General features: G+C 40.1%; 1 protein-coding gene across 4 annotated transcripts in view; it reads right to left on the reverse strand.

Moving 5' to 3' along the window:
• The window catches only part of SPICE1 (spindle and centriole associated protein 1), a 59,355-nt gene extending 37,897 nt beyond the window's left edge, over positions 1 to 21,458 (reverse strand). For 2 of the 4 annotated variants that reach the window (XM_061427096.1, XM_061427094.1), the window contains exons 1-4: positions 21,341 to 21,458; positions 11,969 to 12,064; positions 7,440 to 7,487; positions 4,613 to 4,756 (exon numbers count right to left, since the gene is read on the reverse strand). In XM_061427096.1, coding sequence (XP_061283080.1) covers positions 4,613 to 4,756; positions 7,440 to 7,487; positions 11,969 to 12,064 — 288 coding nt within the window. In that variant the 5' untranslated portion in view covers positions 21,341 to 21,458. Of the gene's footprint in view, positions 1 to 3,563; positions 3,768 to 4,612; positions 4,757 to 7,439; positions 7,488 to 11,968; positions 12,065 to 15,417; positions 15,711 to 21,340 lie in introns of those variants that run through there. The other 2 variants (XM_061427095.1, XM_061427098.1) reach the window with 2 other exon arrangements.
• Positions 21,459 to 22,448: the final 990 nt, after the last annotated feature.

Below are 22,448 nucleotides of genomic sequence, written 5' to 3' on the forward strand. Positions count from 1 at the left end.
CAGCAGGGTCTCTGATCATGTACTTTCAACTCAGGAACTTTCCTACTTACAAGCAAGGATGCAGAATAGAGTAAAAGAAGTGAACTCTACCCACCAGCACCAGATGGCATGCTTGGGTTGAAAGGAGTTTCAAAATTGGAAACTGACCAGTTCCCAACACTGATTCAAATGAAAACATCTGGGGAAGACCATGAAAACAAGTATATAATATGACCTTGGTTATTGTTTTCTGACATGAAGAAGAATAACAAGTCACATTCTTTTTCCCCTACTTCCCCTGCTAAAGTCAAGCAGGTTGGCTGGCTCAAGGCGGTAAGAATAAAGTCCTGAATCTGTCCTCCCACAAAGAGTAAGCTTTGGAATGGCATAAGGCAAAGAGCACATTTGGAGTCAGAAGATTGGCATCCTAGGCCCTATCAAGAGATACCAAGCAAAATCCAACCTCTTTAAACTTAAGTTTCCTGATATGTAAATGAAGTACAACCACTTCCCCAACACACACGGTGTCATAAGGTTGGGGACACACTGCAAATCTGTCTACAACTCTCGAGATATCAGAGAACATGGTTACAACTTAAATTTCCATCCCTGGTTAGCCATCTTGCAGTACATGCAATAAGAGTTTAAGAAAGAAAATGCATGGAGCATTATAATCTACCACTTACACTAGAAAAATTTTACAAGGTATATTTCTTAATGGCAGTTTTAAAAATTAACTGTTTTAACTTTTTTAAAAGGCACTGACCTCCTATCAAATTAAAGAAATATAAATTGTCAGAAGCAGATTGTTGAGGAGTAACTTTACCGTATCAAGACCTGATATGCTCAACATTGCTAATTATTAGAGAAATGCAAATACAACTACAAGGGACCACCTCACACCAGTCAGAATAGCTACCATCAAAAAGTCTACAAATAATAAATGCTGGAGAGGGTCTGGAAAAAAGGGAACCCTCCTCCACTGTTGGTGGGAATGTAAACTGGTGCAGCCACTATGGAGAGCAGTATGGAGGTTCCTTAAAACAGGGATCCCCAGCCTCTGGGATCTAATGCCTGGTGATCTGAGGTGGGGCCGATGCAATAATAACAGAAATAAAGTGCACAATAAATATAATGTTCTTGAATAATCTCGAAACCATCCCCCCACCCCTGGTCTGTGGAAAAATGGTCTTCCATGAAACCAGTCCCTGGTGCCAAAAGGTTGGGGTCTAAAATCTTAAAAAACTAGAAACAGAGCTACCATATCATCCAGCAATCCCACTCCTGGGCATATATCCAGAGTAGATGAAAACTCTTAATTCCAAAAGATACATGCACCCCAATGTTCATATACATGCATAACAATCACTTTGCTGTACACGTGAAACCAACACAGCATTATAAACCAACTATATTTCAATTTAAAAAGTTGTTTTAAGACCTGATGTTAATTATAGTGAGGTCTCCAGTAAATCCACGGTCCTGAAGCCCTCTCCCTGCTGGTCCCTGCACAGGCTCCTGGTGGCAGATGGCTTCAGTGACCAGAGGTCAGTGCAACGGTTTTCTCTTCCTCTTTCTGGATTTCTTTACCAATTCTCTATGATAAAACTCACCCTTATGATACGAAAATCAATCTCTGCAGGCCCATCTGTATATATTACTTTTCCAGATGGGTTTTCAGAGCACAAAGCCAAACTTATGAGTGGTATTAATAGAACGTATCTTGGATTTTCAAAAGATAAAAGTCCCTTAAAAAACAGTATGTGAAACTTCTCATGCTAACAGTTTTGTTCTCTGGTAATAAAAACCAGACAGCACTGGGAAAATTTAAGGAGACTATAAGTTAGTTACTATATTGTTGGGATGATTAAAATCCTTATCAAAGCCTTGCTGTCTCTGATTTGGGTTTGGACCCTTGCTTGCTTGATTCCCACAGCATGGGTGTATCATACAGCAAATGAAATCTAAGATTACGCTGGTCAAAGAGCTTTTCTCTTAATTTAGGTTGATCTAGGAGCCCAGCTTCTTGGGGATGGGTGCTGGTAGCTCTAACACATCATGATAATGCCCAGGTGGATATGCCCTAGGAGGCCTCTTCAGTTGATCCCCTGACATCCCTTATTAGACATAATACAGCAACATTGAAATAACAGATGTATGTATCCTTTGACTCAGCAATTCCACTTTCAAGAATTTATCCTACAAATCTATTTATGCATGCATGCAAGGCTAAGTCGCTTCAGTCGTGTCCAACTCTATGAGAGCCTATGGTCTCATAGTAGCTTACGAGGCTCCTCTGTCCATGGGATTCTCCAGGCAAGAATACTGGAGTGGGTTGCCAGGCCCTCCTCCAGGGGATCTTCCTGACCCAGGGATCAAACCCACATCTCTTATGTCTCCTGTATTGGCAGGTGAGTTCTTTCCCACTAGAGCCACCTGGGAAGCCCCAAATATATTTACACATGTACTCAAAAACATACTCAAGGATATTCACTACATTATTTCCATGACAAGGCAGGAAATAATCTGTGGGTGACAGACTTATCCATCAATATCCTTTCTTTCCATTTTCTCCTTAACAGGGAAACTCCCAAGTTAGCCAGGTACACAGCTAATTTCCCAACCACCCTCATAGGTGAGAATGGTCACTTGATGAAGTTTTGGAAAATGGAGAGAAGCCAGAGCTTCTGGGTGATCCATAAAAGGAGCAGCATGTACTATCTTACCCTCTTCCTGCTGCCTGGGAAACAGCTCAAGGAAGCAGGAGCAACCGCTCTGCAGTCAGACATGAATGCCCTGTAATAAAGGACTGGAGAGCTCGCTACCAACTACCATGTACCTCTGAGTTGTTCCATATGAGAGGAACAGATTTCTATTTTGTTTAAACCGCTATATCCCGGGGCCTTTTTTCCCCAGATGCTGTACCATACTCTAACACACATCCCAAATGTCCACCAATAAAGCACTAGATAGATACATTGTGGTACATCCATATACAACCTCGCCAACAAAAAGAAAAGGTAGATTTCTAGATACTAACACAGCAAAACCTCCAAAATATGTTGTTAAATGGAAATGTCTAAATCCCACTAATAGCAGAGGTTCTCAGCCCTAGCGAAATATTAAAAATTACATAGCAAAAGTCTACAAAATACCTAAGAAGGGCCACATCCCAGATCCACTGAACCAGACTATCCGAGTGTAAGTGTTTCTGGATCCAGATACTGTTTTTTGAATGGGAATCTTTTTTTAATGGAAATTAGAATCAGGGTTGAGAAACATTACATGCGAATATGAGGAAGCAGCATTACAGAGAGAAGGCAAAGAAACTTCACGCACCCTCTCTGACCACTCCTCCTCCACCCCTAATTCTACCACAACTACCAGGTATAAGAGATTCGGGACGTGAGCAGGGACCACTAGGGAGGGGAAACGAAAGCCCAGAGTCACCTCAAAGTGACTTTCGGGTGACTCAAAGTCACCCTTTTCCCTGGCCAGACCTGTGTTCTTAGCTCTTTCACGGAGAATTACCACATAATATTTAAAAGCACGTGACTTATCTAAGATCACCAAAAGATACATACCTCTAAAGAATCATTCTCTCTCAATCCATTGTTCTTTTTACAAGCTTGTGCAAACATTTATTTAGGAGATATAATTCTTCTCATGTTATAGAAAGTCAAGACGTTCATATTTCACTAGGAAGCCTAACAAATTCCTCAAAAGATAGAATGTGACTTGAAGCTACAGTAGGTCACCCAGACAGACAAGTGTCATAAGCTCCAACACTGAACAAGAAGAAAAAGGGCATTTCTTTTACAATGATTTCAGCCCAAATAAAAAGGTTTTTCTTCTGTAGTTTCTTCTTATTTTTCATATTGCTTATTCCTACACACTCTGATTACTTATTCAAACACCCTACATATGGCAAAAGATTAAACCAAATAAAAGCAACTGACAAGCACACATTTTTTTTTTTGCAAAATAATTTAACAGCATGGCTGTTGAACCGAGAAAAACAATTAGAGCAGCCTGAATATATATATGGCACTAATTATGTGCCAAGGACCATACTAATCACTTTATTAGTATTTTATCACTGAAATCTCATAATAATACAATCAGGCAAGTAGTGTTATTCCAGTTTAAAATAAGGAAATTCAGGCTGAGAAGTCAGTAATTTAAGGTCACACGGCTACTGACCATGTGAGCTAGTAAGAAAATTTTGACTGTGACTATAAGTTCTTTGTTCCTGAAACATTCTTTCAAATATACAGCTAGTAAGCTATAGAGCAGGAATTTAAACTATAAAATTAGACTGTAATCCTCACTCTGCTCCTTTATCCAAAGACCACCTATACATCATTGTGTGCCTGTGTGCATGCTCAGTTATTAAATCATGCCCAACTCTTTGTGACCCCATGGACTATAACCTGCCAGGATCCTTTGTCCATGGGATTTTCCAGGCAAGAATACTGGAGTGGGTTGCCATTCCCTTCTCCAGGGAGACCACTGTATAAGGACATGATAATGATTAAAGTCTCTCCAACGTCAATAGATATGAGGGGAAAGAGAGACACCTACTTTCCTCTTCTTCGCTTTCTAATTCTATGGATAATGAGTTTATCATTACCTCCTTCATGATAGACAATCTCCTCTTCTCAAGATTAGAAATTTCCGGTTTCTGCTTCTTCCATCTCCTCTTCAAAGCTTTTTCTTGGAGCTCCCAGTGGACCAATGGTCGATTCTTTGATTTGTGTATTTCATGACGACGGATCTATATAGAAGAAAAATATATGAAAGAATGTTTCAGGAGCAAAGAACTTATATTCACAATAAAAATTTTCACCAACTCCTAAATTTTCAAAAATGATTTTTTAAAAAAGAAGTATCTAAAACTAGTAGACCCAGAGAATCCCTGGTGGCCTGGTGGGTCGGATTCCAGGCTTTCACTGCTGTGGCCCAGGTTCAATCCCTGGTCGGGAACTTAGATCCCGAAAGCCACAGGGTGTGGCCAAAAAATAAAATAATAAAACAAGCTAGTAGACAAAATAACATGTCCTCTGGGCTTTGCTTTAAAATGCTTCAGTGAAGAAGTAAAGGGTATGATAAATGAAACAACTATGGCAAAATTTTCACAACTAATATATCTAGGTGAACAGTATATGGTAATTCTTTTTATTTTTGTCTCTACTTTCACATGAGTTTGAAATTTTTCATAATACAGAATTTTAAGTCAGTTGGGCATCATTATTATCCTCAACAAACATTTAATGAGTACCTACTATGATTAAGATTCCTAGGCCCACAAAGACATATAAGATATGGCCTTTATCCATCAAAAACATTAATAATATGCCCAGAGAGATTGGACATAAATGCCATGCATTAGATGGCATATACTCAATGTCTTATGTAGCTAGTAAGTACAACGCTTCAGAGGTAAAAGTAACTGTTGGGCAGCTTCAAAGAGTAAGACTTCAAACTTGCTACAAAACTCAAAGAGAGTACGGCACTAGCATAAGGATACACAGAGATCTATGGAATATAAATTTGAATCCAAAATAAACCCTCATATTTATAGACAACTGACTTTCAACAAGGGTGCCAAGGCAATTCAGTGCGAAAAGAATAGTCTTTGTAATAAAAGGTGCTTAGACAACTGGATATCCATTTGCAAAAGAATGAAGCTGGACTCCTACCTCACACCTTATACAAAAATTAACTCAAAATGGATGAAATGTAAGAGCTAAAACTTAAAAACTCCTCAACAAAAGCACAGAAGTAAATATCTGTGAACCATGGGTAGACAACGATTTCTTAGATATGACACTAAACATACAAGTGACTAAAAAAATAGATAAACTGGACTTCATAAAATTTACAACTTTTATGTTTCAAAGGATACCATCAAGAAAGTAAAAACACAACCAACAGAATGGAAGAAAACATTTGCAAACCATATATCTCATAAGAAATATCAAGAATATATAAAGAACTATTACTCAATAAAAACACAAATAATCCAATTTTACTTTTATTTTATATTTTATGTCCCTCTCTTCACTAAGCCCAGTCATAGTTGTCACATATTTCCTCTGGCAATTTTTAAATAGCTAAGGGATTTGAACAGGCGTTTCTCCACAGAAGATACTACAAATGGTCAATAAGTATATATAAAGGATACTCAACATCATTAGTCATTAGGGAAATGCAAACTGAAACCACAATGAGATTCCACTGTATACCCTCTAGGTGAACTAAAACCACAAAGATGATAATGACAAATATCAGCAAGGGATGTGGAACAAATGGAACCTCCATACATGCTAATGAGAATGTAAACAGGACAGCCACTCTGGAAAATAGTTTGGCACTTCCTCAGAAAGTTAAATATAGAAATATTACATGACTCAGAATTCTACTTCCAGGTATACACTCAAGAGACTACAAGTACATGTTCACACAAAAACTAGTACATGCATATTCACAGCAGCATTATTTATAACAGTCAAAAAAAAAATGAAAACAACACAAATGTCCAACAACTGATGATAAATAAAACCTGGTATGTCCATAAATGAAATGGTATTTTGCAATAAGAAGGAACAAAGTACTGATACATACTATAATATAGATGAAACTTGAAAATATCACGCTAAAAAAAAGAAGCCAGATACAAAGGGAAACATACTATACTGCATGCATATGAAATACCCAGAATAGGCAAATCCATAGACAAAACAGATTAATTGTTGCCAGGGATTGGAGGTGCATGGCTCAGAAAGTGACTATTAATGGGTGAAGGGTTACTTTGGGGAGGGAGTGATGAAAATATTACAACATTAGAAAGTGATGATGGTTGCATCACTCTGTGAATATGCTAAAAAGCAATGAATCATACACTTTAAAAGAGCAGATTTTATGTTATGTGAATTACATCTGAATAAAGCTGTTTAAAACATAACAAATCTATAGTAGAAACTTTTTTAAAGTAAAACCTGAACTAAGATAAAGAAGCAAAGTAAGATTTGAACAGAAGGAGAAGAAAGTAGGGAAACCATACCAAATAAATAGAATAGCATGACCTGGGGCTCAAATGTGGAGATATACATGGCACATTCAAGGAATAAATTATTATGTATGTTTGCATGTGGAAGTAATGGTGAATAATGTTTGTGTATCTACAGACAGGAAAAGACGATAAATGTGGACAGGACAATATTGGACTTAGAGAGATATAAAGTGTAAACTGAACCTATTTAATGAAATTCTAATACATGCTAATTATTATTCATAAAATAAGGAAGCCAAGGACATACACTTTTTGATTTTATATAGACATAAGTAAGATTAAAAATAACTGAACAACTTGTAAGATGCTTTCTATTCGGTGGGTTAAAAACCAAGTATCAAGTAAGACACTGAACAAATGACTTAACTTTCCATAGTAAACTTACCAGATCTTCAGGAGTTGCCCGATGAACTGTCAGATCAGTCACAGTGTTCTGAAAAAAGAAAAAAAAAAAAAAAAAAAGATGAACTTTCCTTAAAAAGCGAAAGGTTTCTTACAAAATAGTACTACATGCTGGATTTTAATGGCTGAAAACAGATTCAAAGTCCTGAGACCAAAGAGTCTTTGAGAATTAAATTCTCAACTTAGAGATTAACTTGGATTACTTTTAGTTGTCTTAAAGAAAATAACAGACTATTAAGTGTTTCATAGAAATTAAGCACTAAATTCAACAAGCAGGCATACATCATATTAAAACGAAAAATAAAACAGGGTAGAATGTAATTCAAAATGGGTTAGTTTAACTAAAGTTATAGTTTTCAAACTATATTCCATTGAACGAGGCAACACTAAAGATTCCTAAAAGATAAAGTGTGTTCAAGAGAGGTTCAATTTGTGTACATGCCAACACTTTCAGCATAGATCCTATCATAACGAGAGATGAATTTTGAGGGTACTGTGTAACTTCGTAAGTTATGAAAGGACAGAGAGGCCTGGCATGCTGCAGTCCATGGGGTGGCAAAGAGTCAGACACAATTTAGCAAATGAACAACATAACTTCATAAAATATGAAAGCAGTCATTCAGGTAAAAAGGCAACAAAACAACATGGCAGGGCTTGCACACTGCACAATTCCAGGAGGCTCCATCAATATCCTAGGCCATGCAAACAGTGCCCCTTGGCATTGTGCAGTGCACGGCCTGCACAGCTCCAAGTAGCAGCCCCACAATCTGGCCCTTTCCAAAATGACTTCAGTCATTGTGTTTGGTAAGGCAGGAAACAAAGCAACGTAGAGTTTTAATTCCAAGAGAAATATAGAGAACTGGGTCTAGTGAAAAACTTCTGATATACTCTAAGACCTTACTTTTGGGCCACAGGTAATACTTAGCTCAAGTCTTTTATATACTAAAGCCATTATCCTTTTATATTGATTTAGCAAAATACAAGGTACAATGATAAGATCATGAGAATTATTTTTAATAACTGTAATAAAAATTCAGGTATATAGTGAAAGCCTCTTGATGAAAGTGAAAGAGGAGAGTGAAAAAGTTGGCTTAAAGCTCATCATTCAGAAAATGAAGATCATGGCATCCAGTCCCATTACTTCATGGCAAATAAATGGGGAAACAGTGGACACAGTTTTTCTGGGCTCCAAAATCACTGCAGATGGTGACTGCAGCCATGAAATTAAAAAACACTTACTCAAGCGCTTACTCCTTGGAAGGAAAGTTATGATTAACCTAGATAGCATATTCAAAAGCAGAGACATTACTTTGCCAACAAAGGTCCGTCTAGTCAAGGCTATGGTTTTTCCCGTGGTCATGTATGGATGTGAGAGTTGACTGTGAAGAAAGCTGAGCACCGAAGAATTGCTGCTTTTGAACTATGGTGTTGGAGAAGACTCTTGAGAGTCCCTTGGACTGCAAGGAGATCCAACCAGTCCATTCTAAAGGAGATCAGTCCTGGGTGTTCATTGGAAGGACTGATGCTAAAGCTGAAACTCCAATACTTTGGCCACCTCACGTGAAGAGTTGACTCATTGGAAAAGACTCCGATGCTGGGAGGGTTTGGGGGCAGGAGGAGAAGGGGACGACAGAGGATGAGATGGCTGGATGGCATCACTGACTCAATGGACATGAGTTTGGGTGAACTCTGGGAGTTGGTGATGGACAGGGAGGCCTAGCATGCTGCGATTCATGGGGTCGCAAAGAGTCGGACACGACTGAGTGACTGAACTGAACTGAACCATGTCCTATCTTATACAACTAAACTAGCTAGGATCTTCCCAATCCAGGGATCAAACCTGCATCTGCTGCATTGGCAAGCGGATTCTTTACCACTGTGCCACCTGGGAAGCCCTAATAATGGAAACCAGTAATTTCTGATTTTTAATCTCATGTGGACTGCAAGGAGACCCAACCAGTCCATCCTAAAGGAGATCAGTCCTGGGTGTTCATTGGAAGGACTGATGCTAAAGCTGAAACTCCAATACTTTGGCCACCTCATGTGAAGAGCTGACTCATTGGAAAAGACTCTGATGCTGGGAGGGATTGGGGGCAGGAGGAAAAGGGGACGACAGAAGATGAGATGGTTGAATGGCATCACCAACTCGATTGACATGAGTTTGAGTTAACTCCGGGAGTTGGTGATAGACAGGGAGGCCTGGCGTGCTGCGATTCATGGGGTTGCAAAGAGTCGGACATGACTGAGCGACTGAACTGAACTGAACTGAACTGGGTGGTATGCTTAGAATTATTTTTATGGGAGAAAATATAATTTCATTAATACTACTATTGCTTAAAACTACAGTTGACTCTTGAACAGTGTAGGGTTTTTTTTTTATTTTTAATTGGAAGATAATCGCTTTACAATGTTTTGTTGGTTTTTGCCATTTATCAAAATAAATCAGCCACAGGAATACATATGTCCCCTTCCTCTTGAACCTCCCACCTACCTCCCACCCACTCCTACCTCTCTAGGTTGTCACAGAGCACCAGGCTGAGCTCCTTTTGTCATACAGCAACTTCCCACTGGCGGTCTCTTTTACATGTGGTAATGCGTATATTTCAATGCTCCTCTCTCAGTTTGTCCCACCCTCTCCTTCCCCCACTGTGTCCACAAGTCCATTCTCTGTCTGCATCTCTACTGCTGCCCTACAAGTGGGTTCATCAGTACCATTTTTCTAGATTTTATATATATGTGTTAATATACGGTATTTGTTTTTCTCTTTCTTACTTCACTCTATGTAACAGGCTCTAGGTTCATCCACCTCACTAGAAATGACTCAAACTCATTCCTTTTTTATGGCTGAATAATATTCCATTGTATATATGTGAACAATGTGAGTTTCAACTATACAGGTCCACTTATAAATGTGGATTTTTTTTCAATAAATACATACTAAAGTGCTACAAGATCCGCATTTGGTTGCATCCATGGATGTAGAACCACAGATCTGGACAGCCAACTGTAACATTAGATGTGGATTTCCAACTGTGCGCAGGGTCAGTGCCCTTAACCCCATGTTGTTCAAGGATCAACAGTATTTTCTTCTGAAATTGCCTTTAAATCAAATTTACAAGCTATTTCAGAAAACGTCTCAATATTTTCATCACAACAGTTTTATTCAGTTCATCTCTCCTCTCTCATTTACCATTCACACCGAAAGACCCATAACTACTTTCAAGTTTAGTCTACCTTCAAAAAACAAAGTTTCTTTCAGCACTAGAGATAATACAAAGTAAATGAGGAAGGTTCTGAATGTAATTTCAAACCATGGCTTTTAATTATACTTTGAGCAACAGCAGCATATCAAATTGGAACTTCCCAAAGTAACCACTCTGAAGGGGACAGCTTTACCTTATCTATGCTATTTTTTTCTTTTAAATCAGTTTCATTACCTTAGAGTCACATCCTTCTACTATTTTACAACCAGATGACAACAAAGCAATCTAAACAAAGAGAAATCCATCTCTCCCACTTTCTAAGGCTGTCAGTTTTCCCAGCAGATGTGGCTAGAGTGATTGGCTACAACCCAGAATATTCTAATTCCAAAAGAATCCCTAAGATGCATACTAGTCCCTGACCAGTCACTCTCCACAACAGAAAGTAAAGGCACCTAAAGTCTCATGTCTAAATCAAAGAACCAGGCTCCAAAAGAGAAAATCCCCTTGATAAAACCACATGGTACTCAGGATAGGAGTCAGGGATCATGCCTCAGGTACCTGAGGCTTGTCTTGTATCTTATGAGAACCTTTGTACTGAAACTGACCAGTCTCTGGAAGTGAACAAAAAACAATTTGATAATAGAGCAAGGACTACCCACTTTTTTCAGTCAAAAATATCAGTCCTATGATTATGGTATCACAGGTTGCTATGGGCAAATCTAAAATATGTTCCAAAAAATTTCACACTTCAGGCTAACTAGAGTTGCCTTAAAACAGTGATACAAGTTAGCTAAGAGTTGCCTTAAAGCAGTGATTTCTCAAAGTGGAGGCAGGGGGACTTTTTAAAAAACACACTCCCACTCCTTTAAGATTTCAGTTCTTCAAAGGAGGTGGAAGTTATAGCCTTAACATATGTATTCTTTAAAAACTCCCCAAAGGCATTTGCTCTTCCCTCTAAGACTTAGGCTATCACGTGCCCAGAAACACAGTCCACTGTATTGCATGCTAACCCCATTCAGAGAACCATCCTGCGGGCCTAGGGTCATGTCATCATGTCTGTTCCTTCCATGTAATGTTATGTGTGTGAGTCATTCAGTCGTGTCTGACTCTTGTGACCCCATGGACTGCAGCCCACCAGACTCCTCTGTCCATGGAATTCTCCAGGCAAGAATACTGGAGTGGATTGCCATTTCCTTCTCCAGGGGATCTTCCCAACCCAGGGATAGAACCCGCATCTCCCACACTGCAGGCAGACTCTTTACCAACTAAGCCACCAGGGAAAACCGTATATTATTCTTCCTAGACTTACATCCCATTCTTGCTTCACAGATGTCTTCTTCTTTACTTTCAGTGTTTTCCTTCCTCCTCCACGGGGACCATAACGGTTCACTCGGACAAAGGACATCTAGGAGTAATAATCATATCAATTTTTTTAAATACATGAAAAACTAATAATTAATCATCACCAGAGAGGGAAAATTATATCTAGGAAAATAAATTTTAAAATATCAGAAGACATATTTAAGCATAATGAAAGGAACAGGCTACCAAAAGACTTGGCTCATTCCCTTCACAGTTATTAGAATGGTGACACTGATAACTATGATAAAAGTCATATATGTTATGTTATCATATGATGACTATGATAACAAACTAAATATATGTGACTAATAAAGAACTCCAGGAATGTAGCTGTTACGATCTAAAGCAGAGATTTAGAACAACAGTCATAAGCTTTGTCACCCATTACACAAATTCTCAATGAATAAACGAAATGTCAGTTCCACGTGAACAATATGAATGTAGGAGAAAGAGAGCAAGAGATAGCTGGGGTTCGTTTTGAAGCATCTAACACTCAAAATCACTACTAGACACATGTGTATTTACCTTAAAATAAAGGTGGCTAAATTTTAGAGAATGAGTGAGTTATGATACCATCTCTAGTACATTTTTCACATAATACTAAATGGGTGTCATTATTGATACTAAGCTAGAATCTGAAAATTGCCAACAGTTGCTTGCCACTCTTAAAATAGCAATGCTAAGGGCACTAGACTAAACATTATACAAAATTAGAAAAAGACTCACACTGCCTGAACACTAGGATTGGAGAACACATACACGATTTTTAAAAAGCAACACATATACATGACTCCTATCCCAGAACTTCTTTACACACCTGAAAAATTACAAAACTTTTCAGCTGACCCCCTTACTCCAAATAATCCTAAAACACAGACTCGAATATTTTTCTTAAAGACCTCTTTTTTAAAAAAATCATTTAGTCTACTGTGATAAAGATGACTAAATGCAAGTATTTCTCCAGAGTTGGCCCATACTGTTAGCAACCACATTCACTTTTTAAAAAAAAATGGGGTACAGTTGCTTTACAAAGCTGCACAAAGAAGTGCATTAGCTACATATATACATATATCCCGTCAATTCACTCTTTAAACACAATATCTATTTTCAGAGTGTACAATCCAGCAAAGGAGATGAATCACATACAAGTTAGAGAAAAACATCAAGTGTTATCACAGTGATAGTGATCATGGTGATGATGCTGACAGTGGTGGTGGCAACAATGATGGAATTAGCTGCTGACTCCTTTCTGTAAGCTAGGGGGTATTCTAAAGTGTTTACATGTATCATAGCCTTTAATCCTAACACTAATCCCATTAAGTATTTTCTCATTTTACAGATGAGAAAACTAAGAGACAAAGAGTTAACTGACTATGAAGGTCACACAGTAAATGTCAGAGCCATAAATGTCATTTTAAAAGGCATGGAATGGAACAGAACCAAGAGACCTAAACAAAACTATACTCTATGGTCAGTTTATATTCAACAAGAGTGCCAAGAATCAATTCAATGGGAAAAGAACAGTCTTTTTAATTAATAGTACTGGGACAACTGGATATTTATATGAAAAAGAATGAAGTAAGACTGCCTACCTCACAACAAGCATAAAAACTAACTTAAAATGAATCACAGACTTAAGTGTAAGAGCAAAAAGTATAAAATTTCTAGAAAAATAACATAAGCATGAAAAGTGAAAGTGAAAGTAAAGTCACTCAGTCGTGTCTGACTCTTTGCGACCCCACAGATTGTAGCCTACCAGGCTCCTCTGCCCATGGGATTCTCCAAGCAAGAGTACTGGAGTGGGTTGCCATTTCCTTCTCCAGAGGATCTTCCCAACCCAGGGATCGAACCCGAGTCTCCCGCATTGTAGGTAGACACTTTACCATCTGAGCCACCAGGGAAGCCCTAACATAAGCATAAATCTTCATAAACCTTGGATGAAGCAATGGCTTCTCAGAAATGACACTAAAAACACAAGCAACCAAAGAAAAAATAAACTGGACTCCACCAAAACCAAAAACTTTTGTGCTCCAAAGGACACAATCAAGAAAGTGAAAAGACAACCAAAAGAATGGGAGAAAACATTTGCAAATCATACATCTAATGAGTAACTTGTGGACTGGGAAGATCCCCTGGAGAAGGGAATGGCAACCCACTCCAATATTCTTGCCCAGGAAATCCCACAGATAGAGGAGCCTGACTGGTTTCAGTTCCTGAGGTTGCAAAGAGTCGGACACAATTTTAGCGACTAATCCAGAATACATAAAGAACTCAAAATTCAACAACAAAAAATCCAATTTTCAAATGGCTAAGGGATTTGACTAGATATTCTCCAAAGAACATACTACAGATGGCCAATAAACATGCCCAAAGATGTTTAAGATCACCAGTCATTAAATACAAATCAAAACCATGAGATACTTACTACCTCACACCCATCAAGATAGTTATAATCAAAAGATGTAAATAACAAGTTTTGACAAGAATATGCAGAAACTGCAATTCCCATATATCGCTAGTGGGAATGTAAAATGGTATAGCCACTGTGGATCATAGTTTGGCAATTCCTAAAAATGTTAAAAGACAGTTATCACATGACTCAGCAATTTAACTCCTAGCTACATACCCAAAAGAACTGAAAACTTATGTCCACACAAAAACTTGTACGTATATATAACAACATTATTCTTAATAGACAAAAAGTGGAAACATCCCAAATATCCACTAACTGAAGAAGGGATAAATAAAATATTGTGTATCCATACTATTTAATATCAATTAGCAATAATAAGGCATGAACTACTGATACATGCTACAACTTGGCTATGCAAGAGAAAGAAACCAATATATGACCAAAGGTCACATATTATATGATTCCATTTACATGAAATGTTCAGGATAAGCAAGTCCATAGAGACATATGATAGATTGGTGGTTGGGAGGGTCTGGTGGGAAAGGAAATAGAGTGACTGCTAATGGATATGGGGTTTCTTTTGGCAGGGATGAAAATGTCCTGGAATTAGTTGTGATGGTTTCAAAACTCCTATCAATGTACTAAAAAAACTTAAGCTGTAGATTTTAAAGGGCTAAATTTTATGGTATGTGACATATCTCAATAAAGCTGCTATAAAATATATGGAAAACATCTAATAGTTGTTCAAAAATGGTTTCTAATGTATTTTACTCTTTAGCCACAGAGATCTTCAATTTACTCAGCAAAAACAAAGAGGAATCACAAAACATCAGTAATCTATATGATGAACTATGTACTCATTAAAATTATATTATGAAGAATGTAGGGAAATACATAGAAAGTTCAGTGTGAAAACTAGAATACAGAAACACATACAGTATATTCTCAATGATGTTAATATACATACATTATTAATAAAGCACTTGACTGCAAGGAGATCAAACCAGTCAATCCTAAAGGAAATCAGTCCTGAATATTCATTAGGGCTGATGCTGAAGCTGAAACTCCAATACTTTGGCCACCTGATGCAAAGAACTGACTCATTGGAAAAGACCCTGATGCTGGGAAAGATTGAAGGCAGGAGAAGAAGGAGACAACAGAGGATGAGATGCTTGGATGATATCACCAACTCAATGGACAGGAGTTTGAGTAAGCTCCAGGAGTTGGTGATAAACAGGGAAGCTGAGTCAGACACAACTGAGTGACTAAACTGTGCTAAACAATTCACATTTAATCCCACAACCCAATGAGAGTAGTGCCCTAAGATACACTAGAGCTCAGTAGCTAAGAGTATAGTATAAAACCAGACTGTGTGGGTTCACATCCCAGCTTTGCCACTAGCTGTAAATGCATAGGAGAAGGCAATGGCACCCCACTCCAGTACTCTTGCCTGGAAAATCCCATGGGCGAAGGAGCCTGGTAAGCTGCAGTCCACGGGGTCGCTAAGAGTCGGACGTGACTGAGCGACTTCACTTTCACTTTTCACTTTCATGCATTGGAGACCGCAATGGCAACCCACTCCAGTGTTCTTGCCTGGAGAATCCCATGGACGGGGAGCCTGGTGGGCTGCCGTCTATGGGGTCGCAAAGAGTCGGACACGACTGAAGCGACTTAGCAGCAGCGGTAGCAGTAAATGCATAAGGTGCTTAGAACCCCTGCCTAGAACATACTGAGTTCTATTTAAGGATTAATGATGATGATGTCAGCAACAATGATTAACCCCCTTTCCCCAAGGAGAAAAGCAGGGCTTTTGAGATATTACTCAAAGGCACGCATAATAATGGACAGAACTGGGAGCTGACGCTCAAAAGTGAAAGTGAAGTCGCTCAGTCGTGTCCGACTCTTTGGGACCCCATGGACGGTAACCTACCAAGCTCCTCGGTCCATGGGATTTTCCAGGCAAGAATACTGGAGTGGGCTGCCATTTCCTTCTCCAGGGGATCTTCCCAACCAGATCTAGTTATAATGATGTACCTTTTAGAAAACATTAGTAAAATTGAGTTATCTCTGGTTGGCTCCGTATTTTCTAAGCTTTCTACAATGAACCTATGTTACTCTTAAAATAATTTATTTCAAGTTATATTATTTAAAATACTATATTCAGAGACTGAAATTCCACCAGAATCAATTCTGAAAAACCATCCCTGAATCTGAAGTATACAAAGGTTTATGAGCAATCAAAGGGTCCATATACTTGTTTCTTTAGATGGTAAGGCTGTCGATCTAATATCAAAAATTGAGTATTTTTTATCATAGCTATTGTACACTAATGGTGACTTCTGATGGTCACCATTGGATACAACATATCTAAATATAAGAGCTTTTCTTAGGCAAAGAGATATAGAAATTAATATAAGTAATAGATTAAATGCCTGAGTATTAGTTGTATAAAAGCGAACAGTTAAACAATTTTAGCATAAGAAAATGTTACATCCAAAGAAACCATATTCAGGTAACAAACAACAACAGTGGCAAATGAAGGTAGTATATGCTATGGTCTGGATGTGTTTCCCCAGGATTCATATGTTGAATCCTAGCCCCTAAAGGTGTAAAGAGGTGGGGCCTTTGGGAAGTAGGGCCTTTGAGAGGCAGAGCCCTCAAGACTGGGATTAGTGCTCTTAGAAAAGAGACTTCTATAAGTTACTCTTGTATTTCCATGTTTATCTTTGAAAATTTCAAATATGTTTTGTTATACACAGAATTACATATTTGGATCACCTTTGAGCATAGTCCCAAAGTCTAGAATATTCCTACTGCAAATAAACAAATAAATATCTTAATAAATGTCTATGCAACTAAAAAAAAGTTCTCCAAAGAAATCCTTAGTCCCTTACACCTTGTGAGGATACAGCAAGAAGGGGCTTGCTATGAATCACGAAGAGGACCCTCACCAGAATATGACCATTCTCACACCTTGATCTTGGACTTCCCAGACTCCAGAACTATGCAAAATAAATTCCTGTTATTTATAAGCTACTCAGTCGCCAACATTTTGTTAGAGCAGTCTGAATGGACTAAGACAGTATATACTATTGCCTTTTTTTTCCACTTCAATTTAGCCTAGCAAAGCAGGCTGTGATCATTCTAAGATGACTCCCAATGAGTTGTGTGCCTGCTTGGTCGCTAGTCATATCCAACTCTTTGCAACCCCGTGGACTGTGGCCTGCCAGGCTCCTCTGTCCATGGAATTTTCCAGGCAAGAAAACTGAAGTGGGTTGCCGTTTCCTCCTCCTGACCCAGGGATTGAACCCGCGTCTCCTGTGTTCCTGAATTAGGGGGCAGATTCTTTACCGCTGCACCACCTGGGAAGCCCCAACGAATTGTCCATTCTACAATCCCTTCCCCATGAGTTTGGGCAAGACCTGTGACTAGCTATTTCAGTCTGTTTTGCTTTTCCCCCTGTGACTTGTTTTATCCAACAAAATAAGGCAAATGTGGACATGTCATCCTGTGATTATATTATGTTATAAAAGTGTCTCTCCTAGGAAAATAGAACAGAAGAAATCTCTCCTGCTGGCCCTGAAGAAGCAAACTGCCATGCTGTGACACTCAATGAAAAAGGCATGTGTCAAGGAACTCCGAGAGCTGTGGGCAGCCTCCAGCAGAAAGTTGGTCAGAAGCTGAGAACTCACACAGCCCCAGAGAAATGAATCTGCCAACCTAAGGAAATGAGCCTAGAGCAGATTTTTCCCAAGTTGAGCCTCCAAATGTGAATGCAGACTCCAACACTTTAATCACAGTACCCAGCTAAGCTATGGATACTGTGAGATAATATATGTGTGCTGTTTTAAACCACTAAGCTTGTGATAATTTGCTATACAGCATAGAAAATGTACATAAACGTGTATGGATATAACAGTTGGACCATAAAGAAAGCTGAGCACTGAAGAATTGATGCTTTCAAACTGTGGTGCTGGAAAAGACTCTTGAGCAAAGAGATCAAACCAGTCAATCTGAAAGAAAATCAACCCTGAATATTCACTGGAAGGACTATGCTGAAGCTCCAATATTTTAGCCACCTGATGTGAAGAGCCGACTCACTGGAAAAGACCTTGATGCTGGGAAAGATTGAGGGCAGGAGGAGAAGGTGGGTAACAGAGGATGAGATGGTTGGAAGGCATCATCGATTCAATGGACATGAGTTTGAGCAAACTCTGGGAGATAGTGAAGGACAGGGAAGCCTAGCATGCTGCAGTCCATGGGGTCATAAAGAATCAGACATGACTGAGCAACTGAAAAACGAACAACAGAAAATGAAAGCACTGGCCAACTCTAAAATCCAGCCTGTGAATGGTTAAGTTCACCACAGTATAATGAAGCTGCTGTCCCACCTCTGACTTTCCCTTCACCAACCAACTTCATGAAGGAGAAGCCTGTTTCAGCACTTGGATTTACTAAGCTCCAGTTCACTTCAAACTTTTACAACACAGGAACTACTTATGTGCTGAAAAGTGTTCTCTTGAACATCACCAATAATTGACCAAGGATCAGACTTTGTGGTCTAAGAAAGGGATTCTGTGCCACTTACAGGTACCAGGTATCATAAGGGAGCTGTAGTTCACATGCTGAAATGTGAAACTACAGAGATAGACTAATGGTTTACAGGGCTAACAAGTCAAATAATAAAATTAACATAGAAATTAATTAAAATTAGCATAGAAAATCTGGGTTGCATTTCTTTGGAGAAAATCTAAAAACTAATAGCTTCCTAGTTGCTAAAATTATTGGTCCCTATTTCTCTAGCCTATTGGTTTCCTATTTCTCTGGCCCTTTCCATCTCTACAGACACCCACTCCTGGAACCTTGACCCTCTTTTAGCTTCCATGACACACTTCCTCCTGCTTTCTCTCCTGTTCTTTTCTCTTTTTCTTCACGGGCTCTGTAGGACCTCCTCACATTCTATGTAATCAAGGATCTTCACTCAGTTCTATGCCAGTCTTCTCTTCCTTCCATCAGACACCCTCTCTCTATGTCCAAGAATTGTTTTTGAGAGTCTGTACATGCCAGGCTCTGGCTGGACACTGGAGACACAATAATAAATGAGTTTAATATGGTGTCAGTTGTCATAGAGCATACTTTCTAGATCACCAAAGTGGAGTTCATATCTTCCCTCAGCGATCTCACCAACCTATCAGTGCACTGGGCACACAAATGCACTGTGAAAATGAGTGTCAAATCAGAGTTATACCTTTCCTCAAACCCCTAATGCTTGTTTCTAACCTGGCTTCTGCGCACATCTCCCAAATATCTCAAATACAGTATGGCCAATATACAGCTCCCTACCAATCTCTAGTTCTTGATATATAACTGGCTTGGTCAGTAAATGTTGCTGAATAATGCTGAACTACAGAATTACCATCCTACTAGTTGCTCCAGTTTAAAACCTTAGCATCACCTTCTTGTCTCAAAGCCAATCATATACCAGAATCTATTCATTCTTTCCCTCCAGTATCTCTCTCATGTCCCCTCTTCTTCATCTCTACCATGAATGCATTTTACAGGTTCTCATTATTTCTAACGGATTTTCCTTTCACACATTCTCTCACCCACTTCATCATCCATCTATTATTCCAACAAGTATTTTGAAAGCACCTGCCAAGAGCCAGGCAACAGAGACAGAGGAAGTAGAATAACTGTGGACCCTCACAGAACTTAGCGTGTCAGACCACAATTAAATGAGCAGTTGCAATAAAAGGCTAATGTTGGAAGGATATTCCGTATCAAAGAAATACCTAACTTACTGTAAATAGTGAGAAAAGGCCACCTCCTCCAACTCCCCTAAAAATGTTTAAGCTGAGAGCAGAATTATGAATAAAAGTTAGAAATGGGGGAAAGAATGCTCCAGGTTGGGGGCGGGGGAGTGCATTTACAAAGGGTTCCAGAGGTTCTACTTGACTAACAAATATTTGAGAGGGTTAGAAAGAGGACAAAGAGAAAGGCAGAGGCCAGAACATGGCCCTGAGCACCACAGCAATTTGAACACTATCCTAAAGACATACAAGAAACACTGAAAGGTTTTAGGCAGGGTCAATTATGATGGGATTTAGCCAACCCACTCTGGCTAGTGGAAAACTGATCAAAGGGAAACAAGACCTCTTTTCGAACACTATCCCTCCAATCATTCCTACCCAGATATACAGATAGAGTTTAGCTCTCCACACTTCACTTCCTGCCTCAAAAGATTTTAACAGCTCTCCCCTGCAGAGAGGAATCCAACTCAGCTTGGCACTCAGGCCCTTTCCTCGCTCCGGGTGGCCTGGCTGACTTTTCCTTGCAGTCTTTTCTCCTCTCACATCTCCCACACATCCTAAAACAAAGCTCTCGTCTTCGCATACAGTCCCAGCCTCTCCTTATGTTCAGCTTGGAACACCTGTCCCACTTGCACTCCCTTTCCACGGGGTTAACTCTCACTCACTCTTCAGAACACATTCAGGGGGACCCTCCTGAGAAACCCTTTCGACTTAAACGATCCGCCGTGTCCCCAAGTACTCTGGGTAGTTGATCTTTCTCCTGCGTGATCGGAAATTCCTTGAAAAATACATTACGGCACATCAATTTCTAGCTCTATGCAGAAGTGACCGAAAGCGAAGCGCACGCGCACACTCAGGATGCTCCTACACGTAGCGCGCTAGACACGAACACACCCAGACAGCATCCTAACAGGCACACGCACTCGCAAAACACATGGAGTCGCAGGTGCATTTTGTAGTAAGGATCCTCAACCCAGACGCCTGAAACCCCAGGAAACAGGAAGACGCCACCACCACTCGCCCCGCCCTGTAGCCCGGGTTCCTAAGACTCCGTGGGGCCGCGGCTGCACGCCTCCGCCCCATCGTTGCAACCTGCCTTGTCGTTTCCCGATAGCTGCCTCCACCACCACTAAAAACTTTCAAGCTCCAGAACCGTCAGGCCCGCCACAAGTTAACTGAGCTCGCGGCTTCCGGGATGTTGCCTAGGTTACCGGAGCCCCACCCCAATTCTCTTGCGTATATCCGGCAAGGCCAGTGCGCAGACGCCTCTCAGTTTGGCTTGTACTAGAGGATTGCTCGGAGAAGCCAATGGCACCCCACTCCAGTACACTTGCCTGGAAAAGACCATGGACGGAGGAGACTGGTAGGCTGCAGTCCATGGGCTGGCTAAGAGTCGGACACGACTGAGCGACTTCACTTTGACTTTTCACTTCCATGCATTGGAGAAGGAAATGGCAACCCACTCCAGCGTTCTTGCCTGGAGAATCCCAGGGACGGTGGAGCCTGATGGGCTGCCGTCTATGGGGTCACACAGAGTCGGACACGACTGAAGCGAAGCGACTTAGCAGCAGCAGCAGGGGATTACTGAAAGTGAAGTCGCTCAGTCGTGTCCGACTCTTTGCGACCCCGTGGACTGTAGCCCACCTGGCTCCTCAGTCCATGGGATTCTCCAGGAAAGAATACTGGAGTGGGTTGGCATTTTCTCCAGGGGATCTTCCCAACCCAGGGATCGAACCCAGGTCTCTCGCATTGCAGGCAGACGCTTTAACCTCTGAGCCACCAGGGAGGCACAAGGATTTACTAGTAGTAGTAAAGTCGCTAAGTCGTGTCCGACTCTTGCGACCCCCATGGACTGTAGCCAGCCAGGCTCCTCTGTCCATGGGATTCTCCAGGCAATAATGCTGGAGTGGGTTGCCATTTCCTTCTCCAGGGGATCTTCCCGACCTAGGAATCGAACCCAGGTCTCCTGCATTGCAGGCAGATTCTTTACTGACTGAGCTATAAGGGAAGCCCAGGAGATTACTAGGGGATCTCAAAAAGTCGGACACGACTGAGCAACTGAACTTAACTGAGGGGATTAAAAGGATTTTCTGTGTCCTGCGTTGGCTGGTGTGCCCAGAGCAGAGTTCCTGGCAAAGCTTTGGAGGATGGGCGTGTAATAGCATTAGTCAGGTTCTTGTGAATTCTGGAAAAGAAAGATGTAG

The sequence above is a fragment of the Bos javanicus genome, chromosome 1 (assembly GCF_032452875.1).
Source record: "Bos javanicus breed banteng chromosome 1, ARS-OSU_banteng_1.0, whole genome shotgun sequence".
Lineage (NCBI taxonomy): Eukaryota > Metazoa > Chordata > Mammalia > Artiodactyla > Bovidae > Bos > Bos javanicus.